This window comes from Fundulus heteroclitus, chromosome 18, assembly GCF_011125445.2.
Source record: "Fundulus heteroclitus isolate FHET01 chromosome 18, MU-UCD_Fhet_4.1, whole genome shotgun sequence".
NCBI classification, from domain to species: Eukaryota; Metazoa; Chordata; class Actinopteri; order Cyprinodontiformes; family Fundulidae; genus Fundulus; species Fundulus heteroclitus.
This window is the reverse complement of record NC_046378.1, coordinates 31,621,139-31,641,138: the sequence shown is the minus strand read 5'-3', so window position 1 is coordinate 31,641,138 and position 20,000 is coordinate 31,621,139. Positions and strand designations below refer to the sequence as shown.

General features: G+C 40.7%; 2 protein-coding genes across 4 annotated transcripts in view; one reads left to right on the top strand and one right to left on the bottom strand.

Annotated features, from left to right (window-relative positions):
- nbeab (neurobeachin b) overlaps positions 1-20,000 on the bottom strand; it is a 321,077-nt gene that overhangs the window by 63,020 nt on the left and 238,057 nt on the right. The window contains exon 1 of one of the 3 annotated variants that reach the window (XM_036149597.1): positions 16,594-16,841. The exons of the other annotated variants lie outside the window; for them this stretch is intronic. The gene's annotated coding sequence lies outside the window, so the exon portion shown is untranslated. Of the gene's footprint in view, positions 1-16,593; positions 16,842-20,000 lie in introns of those variants that run through there. 3 annotated transcript variants of the gene reach the window in all.
- LOC118566670 (putative nucleotidyltransferase MAB21L1) lies at positions 13,682-16,107 on the top strand. Its single transcript, XM_036149601.1, has one exon. The coding sequence runs from the start codon at positions 14,115-14,117 to the stop codon at positions 15,192-15,194; it is 1,080 nt and encodes a 359-aa protein (XP_036005494.1). The 5' UTR covers positions 13,682-14,114; the 3' UTR covers positions 15,195-16,107.

Below are 20,000 nucleotides of genomic sequence, written 5' to 3'. Positions count from 1 at the left end.
AGGCAAAGTATTTAAACAAGCTGTAGAGCCAATTTACACGATCACCACGGTTTTAATGTAAAATATCATACTACCAAATAGTAAATATAAGTTTGATGGTATTGGAAACCATCTGTTTAGGTTTCTATTGCAACACAAATATGATGTTTTGGTGCTTTTATGAGAATGAGATGGAAGAAAAACTAATATACAAGCTGCAGACAATCATGTCTTGAACTTAAAAAGATGTAATAATAATAATAATAATAATAATAATAATAATAATGATAATAATAATAATAATAATAATAATGAGTTAACTGTCTAAACCCAAATATAAAGATGTCCTATTTGTGTAATTCCTACTGCAGCACATTTTTATGAGGCATACAGTTCACATGTAAATACATGGGTGTTTAATAATTATCATTTTTATTGTCCTTGCAACATACATTCCAGTGAAATTTGTCTGCGTTTCACCCATCCCGTAGGTAGCTGTGGGCTACCACCATGCAGCGAACATTCTGGGGCTAAGGGTCTTGTTCAGGGACCCATAGTGGCAGTTTGTGGAAGTTGAACTGGGTACTTGCAGCCTTCTCAGAGTGTAAGCGTGCTGCTCTAACCACTAGGCCACCACTCCCCCAAACATATTTGCAAGAGGAAAAACTGTATATAACAATCAAACAAAAGAACTAACAAACTAATGGCATTGCCAAACATACACGTTAAGTACATCCCCCAGATAAACAGTTTAAGGATGCTGTCATTAAGACGTTTGAGAGATGAAAAGCCATCATTTAGTCTTAAGGTTTGATTTTTTTTTTTTTTTTTTCAGAAAGCTTTTCCTAATGGGATACATTCAGGGACTTGACAGCCTTAAGATGACTGAAATCTTCCTGGCCTGAGAACTAGCTTCCTCTTGCTTCTACTAAAACTGCCAAGCTGATCATTTTAAATCCCATTTTTTTGTCAACGTTGTGTGTGGGAGGAATATGGGTTGAGAGCAACGGTCAGAGAAGGAGAGAAAGAACGAGGCGAGGATGGGGAGGCAGAGAGGAGGAGAGGGCCAGAAAGAGCAAGCGGTTAGACGGGTAAGGCCTGATGAGCAATGAGCGCCTCACTCGTCTTCAATTAATCTTGTCTCTCAACCTTTTGGTTGGACGCCTCCTTTGGAACCAAGGTAATAATGACACCCTCATCCATTATCCTTTTTATCCCCGTTATTCAGAGGGAATTGCCTAATAACATGTTACAGATTTGTCCTCCTTCGTATAATTCTTTGTGTCATTCGCAGTATATCATCAGGAAAACACACAGCGCCCTTTCTGCCGGACGCGGTTTGAGGATTATAGTGGGTGACACCTTCGGGATGCAGCCAGAATCGGAAGCATTTTTTTTTTTTTTTTCCTAGGCATAAAGTGGAATTACCCAGACTTATCTGTCACCGCCAAAAGCACAACAAGCCATTCAGGGCCAAAGGAAAGGTGGAACAGGTTCTTATCGGCTTCTCTGAAGAAGGGGGCTTGTAAATTTATGCTAATGAGAGCCTTTTGTCATCCAGGCTCGCCCCTGTAGGCTAAACAGGGTTCGGATGATAATCTGGTCGTTGAGCGCGCTAAAAAAAAATTGCACTTTATCCTCATGTAATTATATAGCTAAAATCATTTTATTAATGCTAATACTGTCACCTTAAGGACGCGTCTTAACCGTGTCTGTGCTTCTCACCAGTTCTAGGTGTCGCGCATCAGACCTCACATAAGACTGAGTGAGGTGGATGCGTTATAAGTGAGTTTCCATATTCTGGTTTATGAGTCCTCTACTGTCTTCCAATAATAATAATAAAAAAAAAACAAGATGGCAACTGGAGGAAATGACACTCCATCTGCAGGAAAGTTTATGGAGGCGAAAAGTAAAATGAACTGCAGGGGTGTAAGAGCAAGCTTCCCAGTGCTTTTTAGGTCTCTGGTGTAGTCCAGTGGGACTCCAAGCCCTCTTGTGTGGCTGCCAAATCCAGCAGCTTCACACAAGCTGCTTGGCGTGATGTAATTTGACTAATTACACTGGATTAGAGCATATTAATGCAAGCTGTTTTCTCCAGGGTCACTGACCCAACCAGAATGTCCATTGTTGGTTTTTGCAATGCTATTTTAAAAGGATGCAGAAAAAAATATGCTATTCCTGGTAGTGCATATTAAAAATAATGTATTTTTCAACAGCATACACTGTACATGACCATCAGCACAACATCTTGTGTTTTGCAATTCTGATTGTCTTTAATCCAGTCAAATGTGGAAGATGTCAAAAACAAAACTTGGTAACCCTTTAACTCTAATATGTAAACCAGAAAAATAAATCAATAGTGGTATAAAGAGATGGTTTGACCCATTGTCTCATCAAATTAAAATGCTGCAATATTTCTCATAAAATGTGACTTTGGTCACATAAATAAAGACATTAGTATAAGATATAATCATGAGCCCTAGAGCAGAAGGCAAGGGCTTTGATTTTTGAACCCCAGTATCTCTGTTGAGACTCTTCTTATGAAGCAAGAAAGGAACTAGATCTTGAGTTGCCTTGTTGTGTTGACAGGACGGATTTATAAAGATCGGTCATTGAGCTTGCTGAAAACATTCAGCACCAAACGTGAGAAGCCCTCCACCCCTTCGTAATCTTTTGTTTAACATAATTGGGGGTAATCTGTAAAAAAAGGAAATTGTGAGACACAGGATAAAAATAATAAATACATCAGCTGCTAATGGAAGTAAACCTATAATCTGCTTCCTATTGGTGTCGAACTGAAGGTCGAGCCTGAGCTGCTTTTGATCATTGTTAAATCAAAATCTGAACCAGGTTAATTCTATACCTAAATGAGATGCTTTGAAATAGGTTGGTTTTCATTTTATTTGTTTTTTTAAAAAAAATACAAAATGCATTCTCACACTGTTTGTCCCCACATCGGGACTCTTAGAATTGGGCAAGCTTAGAGTAGATGAGTCAAACCAAGACTGAAATATTCTACAATGACAGACTCTATGACACACTGTTTGTGATTAGTAAACTCTTTTCTCTTTTTGGGGGGAGAAAAAAAAAAGGGGATTTTCAGTTTTCTCTAAAATATTGCTGAAATCTTGTCTCCTTCTTGTGAACCCAATATTGCATATTGAGGTGGATCTATGGTTAGACGCCTTAAAATGAGAGGGGTGAAATAAGCCATAGTATGTGTGTTTTAACGCAGGCTCTCTCCCAATTGCACAAAATAAAATTGAATGCCACACAATGGAGAGGCGGATTCAGTGTTTGTATGCATTCCTTTGCCTTGGACAAAGTGTAACAATAGTCCTAAACCAGGCGTTATAAAGACAGAATACCAAAGAGGCTTACTGCCTTAGTTTCATGAAACATTTAGGCAAAAGTTCCAAAGGCTAAGGATGATAAAAGAAGGTAAGCCTGGAAAAGGGGCTTCTGGGATCCAGAGCCCTTATTGTACAGAAGTCACATCAAATTAATACTGAGGGCCATTTGCAGCCTTTCTTCTCTTGAGCTTTTCAGAACGGATTAAGCTATGAAAACTCAGATATTACTAAAGCACCTATTAGGCATTATGCTCACCCTTTCTTCTTTTTCTCTTTGAAAGTCATTGAACGTGCTTCACATCACTCGTACCACAACACATGTTGTTTCTATACTTTAAAGAGTGCCAATCTAAGTAATAGGTCCTACAAGATTTATAGTTTTATAAGAATAAAAGAGATCCTTTCTAAGAATGATAACCAATGAATACATTTTTTTTAGCTATTAAAATATTTTGAATCTGAAAATTAAATGCCAAATTGTTTTATTTTAGAGTGGCGGTTTATGGACACAATAGGGAAGGTCCTTTATTGCAGTGTTGTTTCCTCTCTCAACGCCTCTTCAAAGAAATGCAAGGGGCACATAAGTCGTAATTATGGTTCTGAACAGGATTGAGAGTGCCAGAACGATAGCACTTGAGAACCAGGTCGTGTGGAGTTAAATGGCTGTCAGATGCTCAAAGCGGAGCAGCATGTGAACAAACTCACAAAGGCTTCACAGGTCCTCTTCGAGGGCCCTCTTACTCACTTTCCTCCTAACAGCGGGATTAAACATCAGATATAGCCTCTGTGCATGATTTACACACATTCAGGTTTTGGATGGAGTTACCCTGTTACACAAATGTTCATCTGGGTGGACAAAAACAAAAACAGCCCTCACTAGCCTGATTCGAATGGGGGAAACAAAGAGGAACACTTCTTATTTCTCTAATTGAAAAATAAAAATAAGAAGTTCTGGTGGTTAAAAAAAAAACAAAGAAAAAAAAAATTTCACCAAAGTCAGTTGTTAAATCAGGGAACGTGTTTTGGGCATGCGCAAGGTGTGAATGACGGAGATCGGGTAATTGGTGGCACCTGAGAAACCAAAATTAGAGTCAGATTAGCCAGGACCCTGGCTTGGATATTTACAGGAAAACATTTCTCCTCACCAAACTCTTTGAAATACTCAACAGGGCACAAGACCCTTCAATACATATTGAAGTGCACAACCCTTACATCTGGACCTTTAGGACATTCAACCCTATGATTTTCCCCAGCCGCCCCTTTAAAGAAACCAACCCAGAGCGTGAAGTTCCTATGCATGACCCTTAATAAACTCCTAATTGGATTGAAAGCAAAAGGGGGAAAAAAAAACAACACTATTCATTCAGCCGAGATTTTCTTTAACATTCCTCCCAATAGTTTGCCTCCTCAACAATAACATTCAAAATCATGTCAGTGAATGCTTTTTTTTCCCCAAAAAAAAATGCAACCAGATTTTTCAAAGATGGGAGTGTGGGCAAACCCTTTTTTCACCTTTTCATTTAAGGAAAAGGGGCTATTTGATTTTCACAGGGTGCCTGTGACAGGCTGAAACAAAGCCCAGCGCTAACCATTGTAAAGCCTTTCACTGCTGTAATGGTCTTAAAATGGCTACAAGCAGGGTCCTTTTGAGTGGTGACCAGGCAGCCCGGGCTTCTCCTCGTCTTATCCCAGACAAACTTTGCTCCAGGCGGGAACTCTTACATTTCAGAGGACGAGCGAATGAAGGACCGAGTTCGCTCATGGCCGGAGTCTAAAAGCATCAATCTTTAGAGGTTCCCAACACATTTACACTAATTATGGAGAATAAATACTTCCATCACACCAACGGTCATCAAGTTAATTATAAAAAACAGCATAATGACGATAATTACAATAATATCTCATTAAGAAAAGGAATAAGAGGCAGGGGAGAATTAATAGCAGACAGGTGTACAACACACCGCAATTACTGAACCTGAAATTAGTTCATTGCCTCAAGGCAAACAGAGAGGGTAGGGAAATGTGTGTGTGTGTGTGTGTGTGTGTGTGCGTGTGTGTGTGTGTGTGGGTGTGTGTGTGCATGTGTGTGTTGTGGGGGGCTGGTTTCAGGGCTGTGAGCAGGACTGATAGAGAGAGGCTCACTGACAAAAAAGGAATTGAAATGAGCAAACAAAAATGTCTTAAATGTGTAAATTAGAGAGAAAAATAAGAGGGAAAAGCTGCTTTTCCCTGCAGACTGGTGCCTTAGATGAGAAGGGAGCAGCGAAACGTGATCAAGGGGAGCCGTGGAGCGGTGCGGCAGGCGTCAAGATGAGCACTCAGCCAGCGAGTGGCAGCTTCTCCTTTTCCAGTCAATCATTCATTACAGAGCCAAGTACTGTGGAGGAGTGGCTCCTCTTTTTGACCTATCATATTACTGCCTCTGCAAACTCCTAATCCTCCCTTCGTTAGACGGTGTCAACAGCCAGGCTCTCACCCTGCTGCCGAACTCCCCGCTCAGACACATCCAAAGCCCTGCCAAGACCACAGAACTGACACTAATAAAATCATTTGAAATTTAACAAGGTGGAACGGCACAACTTCATCCGTTTCTGAGGGACTTTCATCCACCTTTTTGGCATATTTTTCGCAATCATTAGGAAAATATTCCGGAAGCTCCCTTCATAATAACTTAACAACTTCTTATTTTTCCTTAGCGCCAGTTTCAGGCCCAGTTCCACGCGTACCCCCAGAAAAGTCATGGCATTCGCTCTTGAATCTTTCATCGGCCTGGCCTGGGAGGGCTGTTTTATGTGCCTGCGGGCTGTTCAAGAGCAGGAGAAAGCCTGCAGGCAGGAACCTGCGCATCAGCACTTCTCTGCCCATCATGACTCCCCATCTCCTGAAATTCTTTAATAGAGCCCAGCGAGATGACAACCATAATGAGTCCAACAGATGAAAGCCCAGCAGGACAAATCAACATCCAGCTACATCTGCACACAAACACGGCAGAGCAACAGTCTGGGGGCTCACAGTGTGAGAACGTTTTATTTAGGTAGGCAAAAGCTCTGGATTTAGAGTGAAGGAGCCAAGGGGAGCATGTGGCATTGGCAGAACTTCAAAAAGTAGATCTGGAAATGTTTAAAGAATCAACAAGAAACCAGTTAATAAAAGACGGTTGATAATTCCTCTCCTTACCTCACACACGTTAATTGTCGGATAAGGGAGTTGGTTATTTTGTCTCTTCATGATTTTGTTGCCTTATAGTTACAGCCTTATGAGCAGTCTGCAAGAGAATAACTACCAAACCCATGAGGGGCATATGAAGTTATGCCTCTCATGGGACATTTGACACCCACTTTGAAAAATAATAACTCAGAGCAATTTTTTTTAACCTACTGACCACTCATAGCACTTTATACTACTTTCACCCAATCGCACTCACCCAATTTATTTTGGTTTAATTAAGAGTCTTAAGCCGTCATATTTCAGAGGAGTTGAAGCAAGAAGGGCGAAGATGGCAACTCGGGGGGGAAAAGAAATTGGGAGAACAAATTGGGCAAGGGGAGAACTGACTTGGAGCGTGACAGATTTTTTTATTATTTTTTTTAAATGAACTGAGCTGAACTAAAGTCTGCGGGGTGGTGCAGTTGTTAGCAATTTTGCCTCGTAGTTAGAAGGGCCTGGGTTTGGCCGGCCCTTGGGGTGTGTACTTGTTTATGTTGGGATTCTGTGGTTCTCCCACAGTCAAATGCCTTTAGTTTTGTCAGTGGTTGTCTGCCCTGGTTGTTGCCATGTGATGGACTGGTGACCTGTTAAGGGTGTACTTACAGCTCTCACCCACTAACCTCTGGCGTTAGACAACAAACCTCTACCACAACTCCGCAGGAATTAAGAACAATAAATACATGGACTCATAAACCATAAGACGGAACAAACGAAAAATAATAAATAGGTCTAAGTGATGTTTTTTAACAGGGTCGCAATTTAAGATGACCCATACCAGAGGGCTGGTGTGTAAAATCAAATGGCAGCTCTAAAAATGGTTCTGAGTTTTTACACAGTCACAACAAAACTTTTGAAATGAACTGAAATCTATTGGATTTGTCGATTTACTTCATATCTTAATGATTTACAGCACTTGCTTATGACATCAGAGCTGATCCCAAAGAATCTTACCTTATTGTTAACATATATGTAAATTTATGTGATTAGGTTTGTCACACGTACCACATAACACAGTCTGAAGGATGATGATTACCGTATAAAATAAGCAATTGGCATCATACCCCCGGGTGTCCCACTTTTTAGGTGACAATGACGGAAATGAGGTGGGCTAGATACGATTGTGACACGTTCTCCGTCTGCGCGCCACAATGTACATCTCTGCTGGTAACGGGCGGATATTCAGCACAGCTCACCACGAGCAGAACTAATGAAAGTAGACAAAATGTCTCTGCTGCCATCTTTGTCTCGCATCCGCTCAGGGTGAGCCTTCCTCTTCCCCTCCTCTCCTTTCCACCTCCCCTCTTTCCCCCCCTCCGCTTTTGAGGGGAGGGTGACAGCAGCATAAAATGGTGGCAAGCAAATGTGGCTTCCATGTGACAGCAGTGGTGGGGGAAGACGGGCCAGACTGTGGCCAACGCAATCAGCTGGGTATGGCTGTTGCTTTGAAAAAAGTTGGATGATCGCCACGGGAAGGCCAGGTCAAGGCTTATGAGACACTGGTAGCTACAAACAAAAACAGATCACTATCAAATGGAAAACAAGCTAACCAAATCCTTAGGAAAAAAAATATATAGTAAAATATAGTAAACACTGCCTTTATGGAGACTTATTGATACCTCTTGGTTGTTATTTTAAAATGGTAGGGTGTAGGTTTTCAAATACAAGACACCTCTTGGTACTAATCAGGATAATCCTTGGTAGAAATAGCCACTTAGGACTTCGAACATTAGGATAACAGAAACTTACGTATCAAAAAAAGGTTGAAATATTCTAAACATCCTTTCAACGTTCCAAGGCTAGAAAAAAAAAAAGCACAGCTCCTTTCATCCAACAATTAAGGGTGAAGCCACTGAGGGCGTTATTAGTTAACCCTAAGCTCAGACGATGATGAAGCAGGGGCGTAAATCACAGAGTGAAACAAGACAGACTCCAGCGATTCATTAATGGAAATGATCTGTCAATATGCTGGAGTCAATTCACACGTGTCAGCTGGGCTCGGCTCACAATGGGCCAGCCAACTTATGAACTCCCCTCACCACTCCAGCGAGTCCATAAAACAACTGGCAGCGCCGTTGGGGAGCACCCGGAGACACCACCCCATTGCAAAGACCACCAGATGACACAGATGGGGCAAAACCAAACAAAGACGAGGCTCCCTTTGTACGGAGAGGGACCCCTTTCAAAAGCCATTCATGCAACAAATTGGGGAAAGCTGGCCATGAAGCACTGCCGGTTTGCTCTTTTATTAGCATGAACCCTACGTCACAGTAAGTGAAATCAGATTTATGGCCTTTGTCGCAAAGCAGTTTAATGAAAAAAAAGAAGTTAATAACAGTAGTTTCGTTCTGTTCTAATATGTGCTTGTTTTCTGAAAAGCCCCTATGCACGTTTAAAAAAAACTAAAGTTTCAGTTTAACAACGAGCATGTGCAGAACTACAGACTAAAAAAAAATCCAGATTATTGCGGCTCTTATTAGACACGTATTTGATGGACTGTTTGGCTAAATGTGATGCTGCTTTTCTCTTCAGCTCATCGATAAATTCCTAAAGGGGGTTTAAAATTACGTAACCCAAAATATTTTTGTGTTCATCTGACATCTGACATTTAAAGAAACAGTGACTTCTTACAGGCCTAAATGCTGATGAGATTCCTTAGAGGCATTGCTGAGGGACTGTAGCTTTAAACAGCATCAGGCTCTTTTATTTTCAAAGGTATCTCTCCAGTTATGGAGGTTTACTTCCATGTAGGTCAACAAAAAATGTGCACACAGGCTTTTGCTTGTTAAGCCCCTTGCATGTTCTTTTCTTCTTCAGTCTCAGCTGCACTCTTGCACTGCTGCGGCAATCTGCATAGAGAGACATTTGTCATCATTAGCCCTGCTCTGACAGTTGGCACCCTGCACCTCAGATCTCCAAGACTGGCAATTATGAACCCTTCATCCCTTATTTAGGCAGCATCACCTAGTTTTGCAGCAGGTTTTACCAACAACAATTTATTACTGAGCAGGGACAAACTAACCATAAACCCAAAACCTTTTCACTCACTTCCTCAATAAACTCCCGTTTCCAGATCAAATCCCATGTAGGTGCGAACTGTGTTCAATCGACCTGAGACTTGAAATTATTTATCAGGAACAAGTGCTGTAGAGAGGTCTGTATTATGAGCATCAAGGGGTCAGTGGGCAGATGATTACGGCGCCCACTTTTACATCGAAGGCATTTTGAAAATATCAAGATTAATGGCAACTTGGCGATCGCTCAATGGTTGCTTGCAGCGTTTAACATGGTGAAAACATCCAAAAGTACTGCAAACTATACAGTTAAACAAAAACATAAAAAGGAAAGCAAATAGATTGCAAAAGTTATAACAAAAGCATCAATATATATATATATATATATATATATATATATATATATATATATATATATATATATATATATATATATATATATATAATCCTGGGAATAAATCCCACATTTTGCACAGCAGGTGAAACAAATAGGAGGCGATGCCAAATGTTGTGCTAATAGAAAAGGTAAAAGGCACCAAAGGTGTCAGCAACCCACACCTCAATGATTTTCTTTTACCTACATGTGCAGAAGACACTGGTTTAAGTGGCAAGTTAGGATTTTTTTTTTCTTTTTTGTGATACATCCAAATATTTCCTGGATTGTTACTTTGATAATTGTACTATTGGTAAATTCATGCAAATACATGCGTGTAATCTATCACCAAGCTGACAACTCTAACATATTGCATAGGGGAGGGGGTGAATGGCCATATGAAAATTAGACAATCAATTCATTTTTAAATGTATTTCTTGGAACTATTCCTCCTTTCATTTTTCAAATGAAAAACTAAATCTATATTTTTTTTGGTTTTCTGTAGAACACACGCATTTTTAGAAGAGCGAAAACCTCAGAAAACCTCCAGCTATTTGGTTTCAGGAAACTGGCTTGCTGACTTATCCAGATGAGTTTGAAAATGCAAAACAGCGGAGAAGGAAATAAATAAATGGACACAACCTAAAGGGGGTCCCCATCCAGGCTCCAGGCCCAATAATGAACTGGCACCCCTACAGAGATATCGTATTGCGTGGAATAATAGTGCTCTATTAATAAAATTCTCACTGACAATATCATAAACACAATTACAGAAAATTGTGACAAAGGAAGAAATCCCGTGAGTATATTGTTATTATATTATCATTATTTTCACAGTTTGAGTCTCAGTAGTGTCAAATTTCTAAATTGTCTACTGTTTAAATTTGATTTATACAGAAACATGTCATTTTTTAAATCCATTTGGACTAAGCTGCATATTAACTCTGTGGCTAGCTGGTAAATGTTCTTTGTAAGTGGCTTGAGCGAACCACAGAAAGTTAATGGAAAAAGCTTAAGATGGACATTATGTGTTCTTCTGTAATAGGATTATCAAAATTATGAAAGCTCATCAGTAATTGATTTAAAAAAAAAAAAGATTTCTGAGCAGATGACTCGATCCAGAAAAATAATTAGTAAAAATCTCTTGCAGCAGAGCATAACTGACAGCAGAAAATTAAAGATATCTTCCATATATTAAAGTTGGATCCGTTTTGTCTAATTAACATGGTTAAATCCAGAGAGACAGAGGGCTGTATTGGTCAAATTCACCAGTTATATACCCATCAGCATCGATGGATACATAATTCACTTGTGGAATATTGTTATTGTTGTTCATAAATTTGGTGGCAGAGCATGCAATATTAAAGTAAGGGACCATCATCAAAAGGCATTTGCACTATAAGACAAACTCAACTTTTGCATGTCCATGTTAAAAGTCTTACTAGAGGACAGGGAGAGAAAAGAAAAGAGGAAAAAAACTGAATAAGTGTAGAGGAAAACTCTGAAAACAAAGACAAAGAGGCCTTCAAAACAACATCACATGGCCATGCCAAACTAGAGGAAGCAGAAGTCATTGCACTGATTTACACAATCAAGTGTGCATTTTGCTGGTTCAGAAGTATGCGTGTGCTGAAATCACAACCCCATTTATCAAACTCAAGAGCCCCCAAAAATGCCTGGCAGGACAGTACACAGAGCAACCGAGACTGCAGTGCTGTAATGGTATGAGTAAGAAGACATGAATGTCCGGGGCCAGACTTGACAACTGGAGTCATGGGACTGTGGAGCAGGTTGAGTTGCACTGGGAACCGTCGAGCCACATGGTTCAGATTAAGAGGCGATAATCTCAATGAACCCCCCCCCCCCCCTCCTTCCTTCCATCACGCATATGGATGGTCAAAGGCTGAGGTACAAATTCAAGAGGTGCAACTTGATTCTGAGGTTTCGGACTTAGAGCATGATAGTCTGGGAAGTGAGGCCAGTCTGGTTTCAATAAATGCCAAGTACCTGCTGAGCTACAGACAGAGGAACAGACTATTAAAGCCAGAGAGGGGAACAGGACTTTAGCTACCTCACAATGCATGGAAACCTTCCCTCTGTGTCTTAAAGAAGCGGTGTCCATATGTCAGTAAGACTCGAAATGTATGACTGTGAAATTTAATTTGTTCTAAATGCGATGCAGTCGAAGAAAGGAAATGCATTATCACATTACAAAATAAACTCTAACCTCTAGCATATCACACAATTAGATTTCATACCTCAAATCTGTAATTTCTGCCTGGTAACAGTGCAAAATTACCACTGCACTTGCCAAACAGCTACTAGCACTGTGCTCATGACAGGCTGTGATGATAATGGGAGTCACCTATCTATCAAGGTCCTTCCTCACACACCACGCCTCTCCTCGCCCGCATCCGTGTGGTGAGAGCAGGGGCTGAGCAGCAGCGGATTGCCCTCATAATGTCTGTTTGTATGCAGCTCTGCCGAGGGCAGAGATGGGTGTAAATGCCTTTGTGTTGCTTATCTGATCTATGCAGCAGCAGCATCTTTTTGAAGTCCTCTTCAAAGCGTGAACAGTAGACTGTGGGATGGTGTGTCAGTGCACTGATGAGAGCCAGGAAAGGCATCTCTCCAATTTAGTGTAAATGCAGATACATGGACTTCATGGTAAATCGCTGATTTTATTTATTTATTTATTTTCGTTAGAACAGAATCACCATGGTATATTAAATTTGATGCAACATGTTATAATTACAGTTGAATGTTATTATTTTACCTAATTTATTGTTTCACAAGTATATATATATATATATATATATATATATATATATATATATATATATATATATATATATATATATATATATATATATATTAACTATTATTAAATCAATGTGATGTGACAAAAAATATTTATATAACAGCCTTGTTCACTTTTTACCTTTTTAGTACAATAAATTCAACTTTGTGAAACATACTGTTGCATTTTAACACGGACTGTCATGAGGAGACGCTTGTAAATGGACCCAACACAAAAAAAGAAACATCTTATTTCATGAAAGCACCCTTTAATATAAAACGTGTTTTAAAAAGGTTCATAAAAATATAAATGAACAAAGATCCCCAAAGGCAGCCAATAATTCAGTGCCTAAATGCACTGGTTGATCCTTCAGGAGGGTGGGGGAAAACGTTTGATAATTTACTAAACCATGGAGGACAAATAAATATAAATGACAATAACGGTGCCTTTTCTGTTAGATGTCTTTGGAAATATTTTTTTTTTAATTTAAATACATACTTAACGTTATTATTTATGTCAAACCATCCAAAAATAATCTCTGACAATTTATTTTATCCCATTCCTCCAATAACAAAATTACACTTCGTACACGAACGGAAATGGTTATATTCTTAAAAATGGCAATTTTCATTTCAACCGGACTGAATAACTCCCAAAACAACCCAAACACGCCTACTGTTATTTTTCAAATAAAGCTGGCTGAAAAAATAACACCTAATGTCCAGATGATGAGTAAAAAAAAGAAGAAAAAAATCACACAGCAGATAAATCCAAACGCCTAGGTGTACTACCGCTCCCCGATTTAAAATCAGTAACTGCACTTTTTTTTTTTTTTACTCGTATATAGGCTAACAGTCAGGGATGAATTTGTTTCCCATAAACTGCGGTGACGCATTGGAAAGCGATTGGACACCCTGCTCTCAACTCCTCCCTTATAATAAAGAGTGTGTGTGCGTGTGTGTGCGCGTCCCTGTTGTAAAACACAGCAACGCCAGCCATCTGCGTCGAGAGGGCACACTGCACTCAGCGCGCAATTACGCGGACTCCTAACTGGCACGGCGGCCAGACAGCAACAAAAAAAAAACAACAAACAAAAAACGAGAGATTTTTCCCGCTATTAAACGAAGTGCAAATGGACTTTAAATCGCGCCGTTCGGATCATTTTCACAACTTGTTTTGAGCACTTCAATGCAGTTTGCTGCACAACAGCTGTGCCTGTTGTGATTGCTCCGCATGTGCTCTGAGCACATCGCCGTTTAAATAAACAGACTTTTTTTTTCTATTTAGATAGCTTTCCTTCTTCTCTAAAATTGGCTCCCGTACAAACAGCCGCGTTGGATCCCTCGGCTTACTGCGAGACTCCGGTCTATAACCCGGATCTCTGCCCTAATATGATAGCCGCCCAGGCCAAGTTGGTGTATCACCTCAACAAATACTACAACGAGAAATGTCAGTCTCGGAAGGCGGCCATCTCCAAGACCATCCGGGAGGTGTGCAAGGTGGTGTCGGACGTGCTGAAGGAGGTGGAGGTGCAGGAGCCGCGCTTCATCAGCTCCCTCAGCGAGATGGATAACCGCTTCGAGGGACTGGAGGTCATCTCTCCCACCGAGTTCGAGGTCGTCCTGTATCTAAACCAGATGGGAGTGTTCAACTTCGTGGACGACGGCTCTCTGCCGGGCTGCGCCGTCCTCAAGCTCAGCGACGGCCGCAAGAGGAGCATGTCTCTGTGGGTCGAGTTCATCACCGCCTCCGGCTACCTCTCCGCGCGCAAGATCCGATCGAGGTTTCAGACGCTGGTGGCGCAGGCCGTGGATAAATGCAGCTACAGAGACGTGGTGAAAATGGTGGCCGACACGAGCGAGGTGAAGCTGCGCATCAGAGACAGGTACGTCGTGCAAATCACGCCCGCTTTCAAGTGCACGGGCATCTGGCCGCGGAGCGCCGCGCACTGGCCCCTGCCGCACATACCCTGGCCGGGGCCCAACCGGGTTGCAGAAGTCAAGGCGGAGGGTTTCAATCTGTTATCCAAAGAGTGCTACTCCCTGAACGGCAAGCAGAGCTCGGCGGAGAGCGACGCCTGGGTGTTGCAGTTCGCCGAGGCGGAGAACCGGCTCCTGCTGGGCGGGTGCAGGAAGAAATGCCTGTCGGTCCTCAAAGCGTTGCGGGACCGCCACCTGGAGCTGCCGGGACAGCCCCTGAACAACTACCACATGAAAACTTTGGTTTCCTACGAGTGTGAGAAACATCCCCGGGAGTCGGACTGGGACGAGAACTGCCTGGGCGACCGCCTGAACGGGATACTATTGCAGCTTATTTCGTGTTTGCAGTGCCGGAGGTGCCCGCATTATTTTCTGCCCAATTTAGACCTGTTCCAAGGAAAGCCGCACTCCGCTCTGGAGAACGCAGCCAAACAGACTTGGCGACTGGCAAGAGAAATACTGACCAACCCCAAAAGCTTGGAGAAACTCTGAGGTAACACTAAAGCAAAAACAAACAAAAAAAATATGTTGATTTACTTCCTTTTAAAAAAAATGTTAAAGAGGTCTAAAGAGCTCATAAACGGACAGAGAAAATTTGCCAAACAGTTGTTGTGAAACGTGACTGTCCTCTGTTGTTGAAATGTTTTGGCCTAGCCTGTTTCAGTACTGTCCTTCTTTTCTAACGGTATCATTTGTAATTATTCCAATTCCTCTTTGGAGGCAAGTTTAAATTATTGTCAACAGGTAACACGGAAGGCCACATGAGTTTTTTTTTCTTCTTTTTTTCCGCACCACACTGCTGACAATATCCAAGATTTCCTTAAATGCTTTAGAATAAAGCCCCCTAACAAACTGAATAACTAAAAAAAACACACACACATCTGTACATTTTATTATACTGTAAATACATTCATAGATTGTGAATCAAGTGGTCTGAAATTGTGAATGTTGTTCTGTGACAATAGGATCCACCTGTTTAAATCTGAACTTTTTTTTCCTTTATCTGCTAGAATTTTTTTTAATTATTATTTATTCTTGCATCCGTGGTAGTCTGACTCACCTGTTTCAGTGAACAATTTCTATTTTTTTTTTTTTTAAAAAGAGTTTACATTTTGATGGTAAACGACATTTGTTACATCTAAAACATTCCATCAGTTTACTTGAATGATTATTTAAAAGTACTCGAGTTGTTTTTCCTTCATCATTCTTATAGGCCAACGTGTTTAAAAAAAGAGAAAAAAGAGAAAAGGACAGCCTATATATAGTATATACATATATATTACAGTTTAATTAAAAAAAATGCACTTGAAATACACTGGATTATAACATCTGTGATTTGTTTTTTTATTATTATTTCTGTCTTTGATCTAATTTAAAGAGTTAATAAAACGAGCTGTTTTATATACTTTGTGTCACCCCCCTTTTTTAAAAAAATGCCAATTGAGCGGTAGAGCAGAAGGCCTCATCCAAAACACGCATAAATACGTCTAATGTTAACAAATAATTCTTTTAAATATATTAAAACAACAAAAATGAAATAAAAACGGTCACATCTGCAAAGCCGCGCAGATTTGTTTTAAAATGCAAACGCTCCAAATAACGAACCACAACAGCTTCAAATGCATAAGAAGGCTCCTGCAGGATAAACACGTGGTTTAAATGCAAAGCTAAAAAGCGCATGAAAATAGAGATGAACCATGATCCCGAAAGAGAAAAAATAAAATAAATAAATAAACACACACACACACTTGGATTTCTCTCTGCAGAAGAGTAGGCTACCAATAGCAAAAGGGGGAAAAAGCGAACGACTTATGCCTGTGCAGCAGTTCCATCAGGAGCAAACGGCACACACGCAGGGAAGCAGTGCGCCCGCTCCTCACAGGTTACTTACCTTCGGGTCGACCCTTTTGAAGGCAGGGTCATCCTCGTCCACCTCGAAGTAGATCTCAGAGGTGGTGATGGATAGAGTTCCGCGGGCGACCAGGACAGGGGCGACGAGCTGGGCCGAGCTGCTCAGGACCACCGGGCCTGAGGAGGGTGAAAGAGGATGGACACATGCTGTATGACCAGGATCATTTTTTATTTATTTATTTAATTCAATGAAGAAGCAATTTAATTCCACGAGAGAATGCTGTGACCGATTCAGTCCTGTCAGCGACCTGTATTTTGCCATTATTCTGATATATATATATATATATATATATATATATATATATATATATATATATATATATAATATATATATATATATATATATATATATATATATGGCGGGATTTGCGCTAAATTGCTTCCTTCCTTGTGCGGCAGAGGTGCAAATGGGGTGTTTAAAAAAAAAACCAAAATTATTTCAAAGTGAAGCTAAAATCGTTCTTTTTAGGAATGATTAAAACGTCGAACGCTCTTCTAAAGACAATAAAAAAAACGAATCTGCTGTTTTGTTCGTCGTTTCACTGCCGTGTGTTTGCATTGAGAGTCTAAAATAGGCGTTTATGATTAAGACGTATAGTTATCAGAGTTTATTTCAGACAGTAAGGCAAATTAACGGCGCTAGGCTGCTATGGGGTCTCATAGGTTTGCAAATTGAATGCCCATCAGGGCGGAATCCTGGACGTGGTGGGCCTGATAGTGATCGCCTTTTATTTGATCCCAGTCCCCCCTCTTCCTCTCAGCCGCGTCCTCCGCATGTTGTCAGATCAGTGTCGCTGCGGAGCGCCGTTACAGTGATTGTCTGCTCTCGGCCCAAAGCGCTCGAAGATCGGGATATTTATCGATCCCTTAAACTCCAAAGAGCCACTTTAATGTCTCGTCAATCTTAATCTGCGTTCCTCAGCCAATTATGGGCGATAGTGTTACAGGAATACAAGTGGACTTCGGCTGGAGCTCCCAGAGCGTCCCTTCATCGCTCTTGCAGGCTGCACGGTTAAACCATCCTCCCCTGGATACGTGTATAGTTTTTCCTTCTCAACATCGCTCGGCTCCATTAACGTTGATACTATCTGCTGATGCTGTCAGAGCAAATAATAGGCTACACAGTACGTCACGTAGGTAGCCAATTCAACCTCTTTTAACTGCGTTTGCAGGATTATTTACATAGGATTAAGGATAATCATCGCCCTCGGTGTAATTACACATATCCATTTTTTCCTGACTTTATTTTAATTATTTTATTTATTTATTTATTTATTTTGCTTGGCTTAACAACAATAGAAGTAGAGGTCTTCAATGTCACCCCAGTCCCCAAAGTATGATGAAAAAAGAAATAACACTTCTGGGTAAAGCTGTGTAATCTGTCCCAAAAGAGCTACAACAAGAGAAACACACTGCAGAGCAGCCCGAAGCATTAAGTATCTATTGCTCATCGGCAGAAGAGGATTATGCAGTAATCCCCTCAGGGATCCGTCCATAATTAGGCTTTAACATTAAATGTTTACATAAGAATAATAAAATTAAGGGCAAGTTACACAGGATGAAGGATCTGTAAAGGACAAAGCCCTCAATACCACAATGTTGGAGCGATTTTTTATTTATCAAAAAAAACATGCCTCAAACAAAATTAAGGAAGTCTAATTCTAGGGCGGTGGACATTTGGGAGAAGTGCTCAGAGAATGGCTTTATTTCTACTTACAATCTATGGAAAACACTGCCATGTTTAAATATTGTTTATATGTAAGCAAGGTGTGTTACCTGGAAAGATAAGTACTAGTTATTTATGTTAAAAGACTTGCAGAAAGCCAATTTGCAGATGACAAGCAAAACCTTTTTTGTCTTTCCTTTACATATACAGAGCTGACCCATTTAGAGACGTGGGGTTAATTTTACTGTTTCATAAACATGTCACCACTCGAGTGATCTTTATTTCGAATGGGATCTTAAACCAGATACTAAAAAGGGCTAAATTAAAGCAAAAATAAAATGGTTGTGGTGGCTAAGCCACACTCGGTGGTCTGCTAACAAGCTTCCGGTATGCTGGCAGAACAGTCGAATCTGCAGATTCCTCCTTGATGCATCAGAAATGCTCCGACCGGATACTCTCCTCGCTCTCACACACGCATGTCTGTTTTAGCCCGCTCGGGATAATATGTGCATACAAAAGAAATTCGTTTAATGCCAGCTTGAGCACAGACAGCATTTTCAGTGTTTGCGGGGGAGAAAAAAACTAATCATAGCCTGAGTAACCACAACTGCCTGAGCTCATGAGTGCAGGCGCCGCCCTTTGGCAGCAGCAGCAGCAGCAGCAGCAGGCACTGACCCAGCGCCTGGCAGGAGGAGGACTGTTGTTGACAAGGATCTAGTCCCAGATCTCTCATTAAGGCTGTTCATGCCTGGGATTATACGCAGGACAAACTCAGATCGTTCATCTGAAACATATAATACGACTGTTACAGCATACTGAAGCCACCCCCCCCCCCTTTTGACAAAAACGAGAACTCGACATGACAACATCCAAAAAGAAATCCATCTTATTCCTAAAAGTTTGTTTTCGTAACACATATTACTATATAATATGTGTTTATAACTGCTCAGCAGTTCTGCTTTTACAGGGTCATGTGCAGTTTCCCCAGGAGAAAACCTCGTCTTTGTGTGCTAGGCTCTGCTATGTGCTTCAGATTGGCCAATGAAGGGTTCATCTGACAGACATGGAGCGTTTGGCTGCCTGCTGGCCCTGGGTCAGAAAGGAGGGGTTAGTCTCATCTGTGAGATCTTAAAGGGATTTCACTGCTCAGAAGCGCCCTGCTTCGGTTTAAGCTCCACACGCTGAAATCATATCAGCTCTGCAGGGCTGCAAAACCGAATGCGCACAAATATGCATTTGTTTATGATTTGCACGTGCAAAACACGTATGTCAAAAGTAGTTCTACTAAAAAAAAAAGGGAACAAAATCAAAATTAAAGTATATCCAACAACTGTAGCAGAGGAAAAATCTGCTATCATCACTAGTTGAGGAAAATAAAATGTGAAAAAAATTTAATCAGGAAAACAGAACCTTTTTTTTTTTTTAGCATTGCTAAAGAGTCGGCAACCTTTACAATCCAAAGACCCAGTTCTGGTCTTATCTACATTTTGTCTAGAGCTGCAAAATGTATTTGACACTTTTGGGAAAATGTAGAACGCAGTAGAAATTGCACTCTGAGTTTCATCCTTTAAAATATCTGTGGAAAAAAAAATGATGAATAAGTAGCTTATGTAGGGAAATAAGCATATCGCTTTCAAGTGAATTTGGTAAAATGACTGGACAAAAGAGAAGCATCCTCTGTGACTTTGTGGTGATTCTGTTGTGGAAATACTATGCAGATG

What these genes read in the sequence shown, in the direction of transcription:
- LOC118566670 (XM_036149601.1), top strand. Translation starts at nt 14,115, where the DNA reads ATGATAGCCGCCCAGGCCAAGTTGGTGTATCACCTCAACAAATACTAC.